This window comes from Globicephala melas, chromosome 7, assembly GCF_963455315.2.
Source record: "Globicephala melas chromosome 7, mGloMel1.2, whole genome shotgun sequence".
Classification (NCBI taxonomy): Eukaryota; Metazoa; Chordata; class Mammalia; order Artiodactyla; family Delphinidae; genus Globicephala; species Globicephala melas.
Genome location: NC_083320.1, coordinates 37082262 through 37095749, shown reverse-complemented (window position 1 = coordinate 37095749; position 13488 = coordinate 37082262). Strand labels below are relative to the sequence as shown.

At 37.0% G+C, this 13488-nt stretch overlaps 1 protein-coding gene across 4 annotated transcripts in view; it reads left to right on the top strand.

Annotated features, from left to right (window-relative positions):
• Nucleotides 1-13488, top strand: part of PLCL1 (phospholipase C like 1 (inactive)) — a 934919-nt gene that overhangs the window by 284664 nt on the left and 636767 nt on the right. For all 4 annotated transcript variants that reach the window (XR_009564579.2, XM_030855453.3, XM_060302095.1 and 1 more), the window contains exons 2-3: nucleotides 2242-4716; nucleotides 7563-7766. Coding sequence is in view for 3 of the 4 variants with exons in the window: in XM_030855453.3 (XP_030711313.1) it covers nucleotides 2242-4716; nucleotides 7563-7766 (2679 nt within the window). In the remaining variant the exon portion in view is untranslated. The remainder of the gene's footprint in view (nucleotides 1-2241; nucleotides 4717-7562; nucleotides 7767-13488) is intronic.

Sequence of the window (13488 nt, the reverse complement as noted above, 5' to 3'; positions counted from 1 at the left end):
TAGGTCAGGAATGAATCAACTTCTGGATAACCCCCAATATCCTGGTCGGTGCCTACTGAAAGCCCTACAGAGACCAGGTGTATGATGAAATGTTCCTCTCCCTTCAAAAAGATTAACCTTACAAAGAATATTCATGAACATTTTCTCTTTTGAGTCTCACAGTAATGCTCTATTATATATAATGATTATTAGTTCCTACTTAAAAGCAGAAATTAAGATTCAGAGAGGCTAAGTAACTTACCCAAGGTCACTAGTGAGTGGAGTAATACCAACTGGAGACTAGTTATTTCTACCCTAAGGACCATGCCCTTTGCTCTCTATACTTTGCTGCCTCTTTGATATGCTTTATAAAATTGGGCACTTTAAACATGCACTAAGGTACTTTTAGGAAATTTGTTCCTGGGAGAATTATCTGAATTGATAATATGATTGGGAGCATTGTTAATTTGAGTCTATGGTCTGAACAGAAGAAAGTGTAAAGAAAAATCCAGTTTTAAGTGGCATTGTTCAGATATTCAGTGCAAATGAATTGTGAGTGAGAGACACAGTGGATGGTCCAGGACTAAGATGAAATACATCGTCTTATGATTATGAGTGTCCAGAGGACTGGACCTGAAATTTAGAAAAGACATAGGTGAAAAGACCTAGACACACCCAAGACGGAAATAGCCACAAGAAATTCACCTGCTTAAAATACACTAATCTGCGCAGATGAAGTTTGATGCCCTGTTGTTCAGGGAAGGGCTAAGTGGGCTGAGGAAATTGGGACTCTGTGAGACTAAGAATCAAGGACACTTACAGAAATGGGTAAAAGGTAAGATGCAAGTGTTCCCTGTGAAATCTTATGGCAAAAGGCTTTGAAATTTAATTCACATTGGAAGAACCTCAAAAATTAGTTGAGCCATTCATATTTCTGTTTGATTTTACACAGTGGCTGCTAATAGCATTATACTGAAATGTAGGTGTGAATCTCATAATGTTCATTTATTTTTATTTTTTTATTGAAATATAGTTGATTTACAATGTCTTAGTTTCTGGTGTACAGAAAAGTGATTCAGATATATATTACATATATTATTATATATATATTCTTTTTCATAATGATTTATTACAGGAGATTGAATATAGTTCCCTGTGCTATACAGTAGGACCTTGTTGTTTATCTATTTTGTATATGGTAGTTTGTATCTGTTAATCCCAAACTCTTAATTTATCCCTCTCCCATTCCCTTTCCCCTTTGGTAATCATAAGTTTGTTTTCTACATCTGTGAATCTGTTTCTGTTTTGTAAATAGGTTCATTTGTATCATATTTTAGATTCCACATATAAGGCATATCATATGGTATTTGTCTTTCTCTTTCTGACTTACTTCACTTAGTATGATAATCTCTAGGTCCATCCCTGTTGCTACAAATGGCATCATTTCATTCTTTTTTATGGCTGAGTAATATTCCATTGTATACATACCACTTCTTCTGTTTATGGACACTTAGGTTGCTACTGTGTCTTGGCTATTGTAAATAGTGCTGCTATGAACATTGGGGTGCATGTATCTTTTCAAATTAGAGTTTTCATCTTTTGCTGGATCCTATGGCAACTCTATCATAAATGTTCATTTAAATTGTTTACCTGTGTCTGAAAAATTGCTCAGGTGAGAGTCATTTGTCTATTGTTAGCTCTCAATCTGACTTTCAAGTTGCCTTTATTCTTCAAAATAATTTGAGGAAAAAAAGTGATTTTTTTTTTTTTTAGTTAAGCTATATTGTAAGCCCTTTTTGATGTAATGCATGTTAAGGTAAAAATCTTTTATTTGAACTAGTTTTAAGTATAAAAATTAAACTGTTGCAAAGTGTAAATGAGAAAAACATTTTAAAGAAATCCAGCTTTATTTCTTCCATATATCTATAGGGACATGAGCAAGGTTGTCAAAATACCAAGAGGTAGAGGATCTTAGGAAATCTACTTTAATGAACAAATAAGAGTGATTTGTAGTTAACTTAATACTTGATTTTATTTCAAAGAACACACAGGTGTTGGAAAAATAAGTTTTTTTCCTGAACTTAATAGTATCAATTTTCTTGGCAATTTCTCTTTTCTGAAACAGTGAAAAGGTAGAATTTAGGCTAGCTCCTGTCCAAATAATCGTAATAGCTGAATGGAGTCTGAGGCGCTCATAGAGTGTTATTGAATTTGTCTATTTTCTTAAGGAAATTGACTCATTATTTTCAAATTGCTTTACAGGATCCTGCAAACCAAAAATGTGGTGGAAGAAAGAAAACCGTGTCTTTCAGCAGCATGCCATCAGAAAAGAAAATCAGTAGTGCGAGCGACTGCATCAGCTTCATGCAAGCTGGCTGTGAACTGAAGAAAGTACGGCCAAATTCTCGCATTTACAACCGTTTTTTCACTCTGGACACAGACCTCCAAGCTCTTCGCTGGGAACCTTCCAAGAAAGACCTTGAGAAAGCTAAGCTTGATATTTCTGCCATAAAAGAGATCCGACTGGGGAAGAACACAGAAACATTTAGAAACAATGGCCTTGCTGACCAGATTTGTGAGGACTGTGCCTTTTCCATACTCCACGGGGAAAACTACGAGTCTCTGGACCTAGTTGCCAATTCAGCAGATGTAGCAAACATCTGGGTGTCAGGGTTACGGTATCTGGTTTCTCGAAGTAAGCAACCCCTTGATTTTATGGAGGGCAACCAGAACACACCAAGGTTTATGTGGCTGAAAAAGGTGTTTGAAGCAGCAGATATCGATGGGAATGGGATTATGTTGGAAGACACCTCTGTAGAGTTAATAAAACAACTCAACCCTACCCTAAAGGAATCCAAGATCAGGTTGAAGTTTAAAGAAATCCAGAAGAGCAAAGAAAAGCTAACCACCCGAGTGACCGAAGAGGAGTTCTGTGAAGCTTTTTGTGAACTTTGCACCAGGCCAGAAGTGTATTTCTTACTTGTACAGATATCTAAAAACAAAGAGTATTTGGATGCCAATGATCTCATGCTTTTTTTAGAAGCTGAGCAAGGAGTCACCCATATCACCGAGGACATGTGCTTGGACATCATTCGGAGATATGAGCTTTCTGAAGAGGGACGTCAGAAAGGGTTTCTTGCAATTGATGGCTTTACCCAGTATTTGCTGTCACCAGAATGTGACATTTTTGATCCTGAACAAAAAAAGGTTGCCCAAGATATGACCCAGCCATTATCTCACTATTACATCAACGCCTCTCACAACACCTATCTCATAGAAGACCAGTTCAGGGGGCCGGCTGACATTAACGGATATGTTAGAGCTTTGAAAATGGGCTGTCGAAGCATTGAACTTGATGTAAATGATGGTTCAGACAATGAACCAATCCTTTGTAATCGAAATAACATGACAACACACCTTTCCTTTAGAAGCGTCATAGAGGTGATAAATAAATTTGCCTTTGTGGCTTCTGAGTACCCACTCATTCTTTGCTTGGGGAATCACTGCTCCCTACCCCAGCAGAAGGTAATGGTTCAACAGATGAAAAAGGTCTTTGGCAGTAAACTCTATACTGAAGCACCTTTGCCGTCGGAATCCTACCTCCCATCACCAGAAAAATTAAAAAGAATGATCATTGTGAAAGGAAAGAAATTGCCTTCTGATCCAGATGTTTTAGAAGGAGAAGTTACAGACGAAGATGAAGAAGCTGAAATGTCTCGAAGGATGTCAGTAGATTACAACGGTGAGCAGAAACAAATCTTGCTGTGTAGGGAGCTCTCTGACTTGGTGTCTATCTGTAAATCTGTTCAGTACAGGGATTTTGAACTATCTATGAAAAGCCAAAACTATTGGGAGATTTGTTCATTTAGTGAAACAGAGGCCAGCCGAATTGCAAATGAATACCCAGAGGATTTTGTAAATTATAATAAGAAGTTCTTATCACGAATCTATCCAAATGCCATGAGAATCGATTCCAGTAACTTGAATCCACAGGACTTTTGGAATTGTGGCTGTCAGATTGTGGCAATGAATTTCCAGACTCCGGGTCCAATGATGGACCTTCACACAGGCTGGTTTCTTCAAAATGGAGGATGTGGTTATGTTCTAAGGCCATCTATCATGCGAGATGAAGTTTCTTACTTCAGTGCAAATACAAAGGGCATTGTACCTGGGGTGTCTCCTCTAGTGCTTCATATTAAGATCATCAGTGGTCAGAACTTCCCAAAGCCCAAGGGAGCTTGTGCCAAAGGGGATGTCATAGATCCCTACGTGTGTATAGAGATACATGGAATTCCAGCCGACTATTCAGAACAAAGAACTAAAACTGTACAGCAAAACAGTGATAATCCTATTTTTGATGAGACATTTGAGTTTCAAGTGAACCTGCCTGAGCTGGCCATGATCCGTTTTGTGGTTCTCGATGACGACTACATTGGGGATGAATTTATAGGGCAATATACAATACCGTTTGAATGTTTGCAGCCTGGATATCGGCATGTTCCCCTCCGCTCCTTTGTGGGTGACATCATGGAGCACGTGACTCTTTTTGTCCACATAGCAATAACTAATAGAAGTGGAGGAGGAAAGCCACAGAAGCGCAGCCTTTCAGTGAGAATGGGGAAGAAAGTTCGGGAGTATACCATGCTCAGGAATATCGGTCTTAAAACAATAGACGACATCTTTAAGCTAGCAGTTCATCCCTTACGAGAAGCCATAGATGTGAGAGAAAATATGCAGGTAGGAAAAATCCCATACTGTCCTCCCTTACCCCTGAGTCTTCTGACCCCTCACTCACCAGTGAACACTGTGTTTTACTAATGATCTGATTCCTCAAAAAATTATCACAGAGGATGTGTAACCCCATGTACTGCTGAATTGCCTGTGATAAAACAGATATTTAAAAAATAATTTATTGGGGTGTAGTTGATTTACAATGTTGTGTTAGTTTCTGCTGTACAGCAAAGTGAATCTGTTATACATATACATATATCCACTCTTTTTTAGATTCTTTTCCCATACAGGCCATTACAGAGTATTGAGTCGAGTTCCCTGTGCTATACAGTAGTTATTTATTTATTTTTTTTATATATAAGTTATTTATTTTATTTTATATATAGTAGTGTGTATGTGTCAATCCCAATTGACACATACAGTTGGGAGTTATTTATTTTATATATAGTAGTGTGTATGTGTCAATAAGTTATTTATTTTATAAGTTATTTATTTTATATATAGTAGTGTGTATGTGTCAATCCCAATCTTCCAATTTATCCCTCCCCCCACCCAGTAACTATAAGTTTATTTTCTACATCTGTAACTTTATTTCTGTAAAACAGATATATTTTATGTTTCTAATGGTGAATGCTATGTTAAATCTGGCCTGAAATCTGGCCTGAACTAAGCCAGCTAATGGAGTATAAATGTAGCAAAATGCTTTATATATCCATTAAATGTTCCTAGTACAAAACTAAATTGATATATGGGAATGTGTATATGAAACAGCGTGAAAAGAATAGAATATAAAATATTATATATGCATGTAACATACAAAATTTTATATATACAAACACATGCATACTAATTATAAGTATACATGTAAAATATTTGCAGATAAGAACACAGAAGGGTATTTGAAGTCATATAAAACAAATGTAATGCCTATTAGATGATGTCTTAGTTGTTTGTGTACAACAATAATAAATTACCCTCCACGAAACAAAGAAGACTAATAAACAAACACAACATTCAGCACTTGAACTTGTTGAAAACTATTTAGTCTTCTCTTAGAAATGTGCTTTAATTGAAAGGACATGGATTCTGGATTAAACTCTATCCCTGTGTGATCTTGAGCAAATTATTTCAGATATCTGGCCATCAGTTTTCTCCTCATAAGGTAAGAAAAATAGTAATAATTACATCACAGGATTATTATGAGAATTAAATGAGAGTGTATGTAAATTACCCAGCCTTAGCATGTAGGAATTCAGTGTCAGTTTTCTTGCCTTCATTAATGCTTATAATCAGAGATGGCTGCAAACTTTTTTCTCAAGACTATTTAATATGCTTATTCTAGGCTCATGTTACTAAGAAACAATCAAACGGCAAATGCTTGCTTAGTTCCTGCAATGTGCAAGAAGATGTTGTTTGGCAGAAGCAGTAGGAGTCTATGTATGAGAGCAAAACAGGAGAGGAATATTTTTCAATGTACTTTATCTGTTCCTTTAACTAACATTTTTATAGTAACCTTCACCAAAAATCCCTACATTCAAAATAGAAAACAAGCTTGAAGAGGTTAAGTAATTTTCCCAATATTGCATTTAATAAATAGGAATATTGAGCTTTAAATCCAGAATTAACCACCACCAAAACCCAATGATCATTCATGGTTTTTAGTCATGTGATGCTGAACGCCAAACCATAACTTGGTGAAAACTTTATTTTTACATTATTTCACAGAGGAATCCTGGAATGGGTTTAAAATCAATTTTAAATCACCAAAATGGTAGAAAATACTATATTATATAAACCACATACAAATACTTAGATTGTAAATGTATAACTTGTGGTGGGTTGCCTTGGCTGCTGTTTTAAAATTAGGCTCCAAATGTCAGCATTATCTACCTGACTTTTTCTGACATAATTCTATAACTATTATAAACCCCTATGTTAGATTAGTTATAAGTCATTTCTACACCTGACTTTATATATTTGAAGTAGATTTTATGTAGTTCTATATAATTCTTGGAATATGTCCTTTGCATGTATTACGTGTTTAAAATACATAATAAGGAGAGTTGGCTATAGATAAAATTTTTCCAGTTAGTACTGATAATTTATCTCACCTCAAATTTCTTTTGGTTTGGGATTATTTAGAGCCTAATTACTAGAAAAATGAATACCATCATTGTCACTAAATTCATGAGACACACATTAGGTTAGGTATTGTTCATTGTTAGTAGGCATAATTTCTATTTCAAATGAATCTTTTAAACGCCTGTCACATGGACAAATGTAGCTTTACGTGAAATGTGTTTTATTATGTGTGTCTGTCAGGTGCATTTCTGGTGAGATGACAAAGGAATACCACTGATGGTTATGTGAAAGGAGTATGATGAGTAATAGCAGCCTTCTACCTTGAGGGGAAAAACTCAAAGAAGATGCACTCCAATGAACAACCACTGACATGCTTTTATGATTATCATGATACAAATTTAACAAGATATTCATGATCAGCCAATATTAATTTGTGTGCATTGTCCAGAACATTTCAGATATTCCAGAATATTCCACAGCCCTGCTTTGAAAAGCACTATGTAGCCTTGGGTCATAATCTGCTTTGCTTTGTGGCATATTTGTGGCAGTTGTTAAAAGCTGAGAAAGATGAAGTGTAGCTGTGAATTAGCTCTGCGTGTTATCTCCATGCGTATCTCAACATTTTTGGTTGGTTATAATCCAGTTTGCTTCAAATTTCATATGTATTTAAGGGTATACTTTTAATGATTATACTTTTGTGTAAACCTAGAAATGCTGGGGGGGATGTATCATGTGGTCAGAAGTGTAATTCCATGTTTTCTTCCCCACAGAACGCCATAGTGTCTGTTAAAGAACTGTGCGGACTCCCTCCAATTGCCAGTCTGAAGCAGTGCCTGTTGACCCTGTCCTCTCGGCTCATCACCAGTGACAATACTCCTTCCGTCTCTCTTGTGATGAAAGACAACTTTCCTCATCTGGAGCCTCTGGGGGCAATTCCAGATGTGCAGAAAAAGATGCTGGCTGCCTATGATCTGGTAGGAAATTGTTACTCTCTATTTTTTCTCTGTGTTGGGAGGAAATCATATGGCAGGGGCTCTTTTGTGGAACCCCAGTGAATAACACAGAGTGACTGCCTTTAAAACCTCAACTGGGAGTGGCAGGCAGAGCTGGCCCACTCAGCCCCACCTAAGCCCCAGTGGAGATCTCTGAGGCAATGCTTTGAACCTAGAGCTCCACAGATTAAAACTGGAAAATCTCTGCTTTAGCAAGCAATGAATTATTGATTAAGTCCTCAAAACTATACACAATTTCTCATCATCTAAATGACTTTAGCCTGCAATGTAACCATTTAATTGCATACCTATAGGAAGTAAAATTGTGCCTCAGTACTGCCTTATGATGGTTGAGACAAACTATTTCTCTGGAATTTATATTTCTAAGCTAATACTGTTATCTGATTTTTCTGAATATATAATGGAATTTAAATAGCAAATAAATTTAAGAATAACTGTATTTCTGCATATCCTAATTCCATAAAAAAGTTAGGACCAAATGAAACACTGGAAAATTTGTGACATGTGTGCCAGGTAAAGTGTAAATAACCTTAAAATAGAAAGAGCACTTAAAAATCAATGAGAAAAAAAAATGAGGAAAAAAATCTTAATCTACATCAGTCAGGATTAAGTTCAGCTTCATCAAACTAAAAATGCAAACTAATCATGGCTTAAAAATGCAAAGTTTTATTTTCTCACATAAAAATCTGGAAACCAGCCATGCAGGGTGGCACTTACATAAAATTCTTAAGAACCTAGGCTCCCTCTAGCTTTCTGCTCCACCATCTCTAGCACATCCTCATGGTCCAAAGTGGCTGTTGAAGCTCCAACCATAATATCTGCATTCTAACCATCAGGAATGATGAAGAGGAAAAAGAGGGCATTATCCTCTCCCTTTAAGGACGTTTCTCTGAAAAAGCATAGATCACATTTGCCTACCTGGAGTTGACACATAGATACACTTAGCTGCAAATGAAAACGGGAAATGTCTTTATTTTAAACGACTATGTGCTCAACTAAAAGTCATGTCTTCTGTTACTAAGAAACAGAGGTAGAGTGGATATTAGGGGACAACAAATAGTCTTTGCTTCAGAGGTGAACAGGCAATTTATATATCTCCTCACCCTAAAAAAATAATGAAAATGTAAAAACATATTTAACCTTAAAATAAGTTGCAAATTTAAGATGTTAAAGAAATATAATGAGATACTTCCCCTCTTCATCAAACTGGCAATTTTTTTTCTTTTTAAAAACTGTACCTCTGATAAAGAATTTAAGGAAATGGATACTCTTATCCATCTACCTTCAGTGGGAAAATAAATTGATATAATTTGGGGGGAAAATTTGGCAATATAATTTAAAATGTTTATCCCATTTGATCCATGTATTTCATATCCAGGGATTTATTCTAAGCCAATAGATGTGTGCATAAACATTTATGGTTAATAATGTCAGCATAGAGGGATAAGTTAAATAAAATACAGTAAGCCATATTATGGACTCCTTTGAAACCATTAAAATTGTATGTTAGAATACTTAATGATGTGAAGAATTCCTCATAATTTGTATGTTAGAATACTTAATGATGTGAAGAATTCCTCATAATATGTTTGGTGAAAGAGTCTGGTTACAAAAAAATATACACTATAGCATTTAAGTTGTATTTATATGTATACACATCTAAAATGCTAGCAGGATATTAATAGTGATTATTTTTAAATAAGGAGAGTGAGTTTTATTTTCTTGGATATGCTTTTCTATATTTTTTCCGTATTTGCCAAACTATTTACAATGAACCTGACTAATTTTCATAATTAAATAAAAATAAATATTAAGGAAGAAAAGAATAATATTTTATCGTCCAAAAACAACTAGAAGAGAGACGTTGGGGATAAATATCCTACACCTGAAAAGGAAGAAAAGCCCACAGAGTATATTCTGCTTATGAATGATTTTACATCTTACAAACTGTACTTCATGGTTGCTGGGGGATAAGTTTGCTTATAACCTAAATAGCATTTTTCATGAAATCAATTTTTTCATCATAATAGTAGGGACTGAAAGCTATTCAGTGAATAGGTATAGTTGCCATCTAAGAGGTGAAATTAGGATACCTGTTGCCATAGAGACAGACAGTGGAAATCACTTATTGTTCCAATTCTCTTTTAAGCTAAGAAAGAAAAATCACTCACTGAGAGGGGAGCCTGGTCCCCTGGAGCTGGGCCTGTAATAAGCAGAAAAGCACCTGGACTGTGGTCGGCCAATTTCCATTTCACATCCCCAAGCGTCCCATGGTGTTGGTACCACACCTGCTGGCCAAATAGGAACATCAGCCTTTTCTCATTTGTATTTCTAAAATGCAATTTCTAATTGCAGGTACAGCATGGTTTTCCAAAGCTTAAAATAAAAGGCTATAGTGGAAAGCAGAAATACCTCTTTTTATTTAATTTAATTTAATTTTTTGGCCGTGCCACGTGGCTTGTGGGATCTTAGTTCCCCAACCAGGGAGTGAACCTGGGCCCTCGGTAGTGAAAGCGTTGAGTCCTGACCACTGGACTGCCAGGGAATTCCCATGGAAAGCAGAAATACATCTAATGAAGTGTCCATTTATAGTTCCCTATGGAAATGATTTTTCATTTTGGTAAGGAATTAAGTGTAAATATCCCTATACGAAATGGTAAACACAGCAGATTGTGGACATAATCAAAAATACTGTTAATGTCTCAGCTGGTTATTTCTTTTCTGGGGTGCTGCGGATAAGGACCAGATACATGCCAGGATGATCTTGAAACACCATTTTTACTTTAGGATTTGCATTGTATTGCTTAGCATCTTTAGTACTCTTGGTGTATTCACGTTAGTATTTATTTTAAAGATGTCTTTTAAGATACTCTGCAGATCCAAAGTGATCATTTAAAAATGTAAATCAGATCATATCACTTTCCTGCCTCCAATGGCTTCCCATTAAAATAAAACTGAAACTCCTTACTGTGGCTTACAGGGCCAATTATGACCTAGCCTTGCCTACCTATCTCACCTGCTTCCCCATGCACTCTCTCCTGCTCACTCCACCCAGTCATGTGGGCTTTCAGACTCAGCTTGTTCCCATCTCCAGGCTATTTTACTTGGAGTTCCCTCTGCTTGGAGTGTTCTTCTCTTGCATGGATAGTTGCTTCTTATCTCTTAATTCTTAGCTCAAATGTCATATCCTCAGAGAAGCCTTCCCTAACCACTGTCTCCAACTGTCACTCTATCACATAACCCTATTTGATTTCCATTATCTTACTTGGCAGTATTGAAAATACTTGACTTTTTGTTTAATTTCTGTCCTTTTCCTTTACCCTCAATTTGAGTATACACTCCAAGAGGGCAGAGAAGCTGTCTGCCTTGTTTACTATTGTTAACTCTAGCACCTAAAGCACTGCTGACACATAGTATGTTATCAATTAATGTTAGTTGAATAAAATATAGATAGATGCATCTGTATAGTTGGTGAAAATAATGTAGTTCCCATGCTATCTTTGAATGTGCTTTATGGTAAATCTTTAATCCCCTTTGTTTTTTGTTTTTTTTTTCGGTATGCGGGCCTCTCACTGTTGTGGCCTCTCCCGTTGCGGAGCATAGGCTCCGGACGCGCAGGCTCAGTGGCCATGGCTCATGGGCCCAGCCGCTCCACGGCATGTGGGATCTTCCCGGACCGGGGCATGAACCCGTGTCCCCTGCATCGGCAGGCGGACTCTCAACCACTGCACCACCAGGGAAGCCCCAAATCCCCTTTGTTATATCTCTATGACCCTACTCTAGTCAAATTGTTCCCTGTCTTACACGTATAGTTGGTAACCTATAGACTAAGGCAAAACTATGGAGACAGGAAAAAAGATCAGCAGCTGCAAGGGGCTGGGGGCAGGATAGGGTGAGGGAGGGATGAAGAGGTGGAGCACAGGGCATTTTTAGGCCAGTGAAACTATTCTGCATAACAATATAATACATGTCATTATGCATTACCCAAAACCCATGGAATGTACAACACAAAGAGTTAACCCTAATGTGAGCTAATGAACTAATGTGAACTAATGTGAGCTATGAACTTTAGCTAATAATAAAGTATCAATATAGGCTCATCAATTGTAGTAAATATACCACACTAATGCAAGATGTTAACAGTGGGGAAAACTGGGGGTGAGGTGGGGTGAGAGGGTACAAGGGAACTCGCTGTACTTTCTGTTCAACTTTTATGCAAACCTAAAACTTCTAAAACTAAAGCCTAAAAAAGGCCCACAGAGACTATTAATAAAAACTTATTTAGGTGACTAAGGCAGAAGACGAATCTAGGGTTTATTGCCTGGTGGTGGTGGGAGGGGACAGGTATTCCCAAACGAGCAGCTTGTGTGCTCGACTTAGGCTCAAGTTGCTTAAAGATTTCTCAAAAATGGTAATGAACTGTATAGATGCCATCCAAGACGAGCTGTTGTAACCACTAAAAAAAGAATACAGATTATGTTTAGAATAAAAAGCAACCTGAAATCATTTCTGAACAGACACACATGTTTGGCCTATTTCAGTATCAAAAGAAACAAATTAGGCAACCAGGTAACCTACATTTGTTGAAAGTCAACCTGAGTGCATCAGACTCTACTACTTATCATCAGGAAATAAAATGAAAATATTCTAGAAAACATTGACCTTGAGTTCATCTGCACAGAGTTTTTTTTTTTTCTAAATTTAGCTTTGCCCTAATGACCTGAGATGGTCCTATTCTTTACCAAACACTGGCTAATTTAATATTTGGAAATATTTCCTCTAGAGAGTTTTGGAAATTCAGTCTTAAAAGTCATCTTATACTGAAATTAAAGTTATAGTATCTGTGTTGGTATGAAGGAATCAAAAGCCAAATATATCCTAATAGAGTGGATTTATTTACATGGCATAATTTCAGAAGACACGCCCCCCACCCCCATTTCGTATCTTATTTAAGACATATATTTTCTATCTGCTTACTGGTACTTGAAATTTCAAAATTATAATAAATTCCTTAGGGTTAAGACATGTAATCTCTTTAAAAATGCAAAAACATCTCCGTAAGTAGTAACACATTGGGTTATCAGTAATTTGTACCTTTGGATGGTTGTAACCTATCCTGTCCTCCAGGCAGTTTTTTACCTGGGGAAAGGAAGAGATGCTAATGACAGAGTGTTCCCCAAGTCTGGGTAAGGTGGGTGTGAAGTTGCTCAAATAATTGCATCCCTGTCTACAATCTCCCTCAATGCTCTGAATAGGGATGTAGCTACGTAAATGCCTGGCTGATATTTAGGGCAACAAAATCAGAGGTGACTTTCCTGATTGATATATCAAATACATGTCACAGCCAGAGGTGGGAAGTGACAGCTTCTGAAATGCACTAAAGCAAACTGGGAACATTATTAATCAGTAACTCAAGCAAGTAGAACAGGCTCTAAACATTGAAGGTGGAATTGATGTCTCCTTCCCAGGCTAAAGACACACAGAGTAGAGCTGTGGTGTTAGACTCCTTGCCGCAGTGTCATTTTGGTGGCTCTGTGGTCATCAGACAGTTTTTCAGAAACTCCCCAAACCTTAATTTAAAATCAGAATGCCACTTCTAAGTGACTTGTCCCTTTATTGCCCCGCGATTGACAGGGGAGGCGGGGGAGGGGGGCGGGGGTGGAGCTCTGGTCTCTGAAAGAGC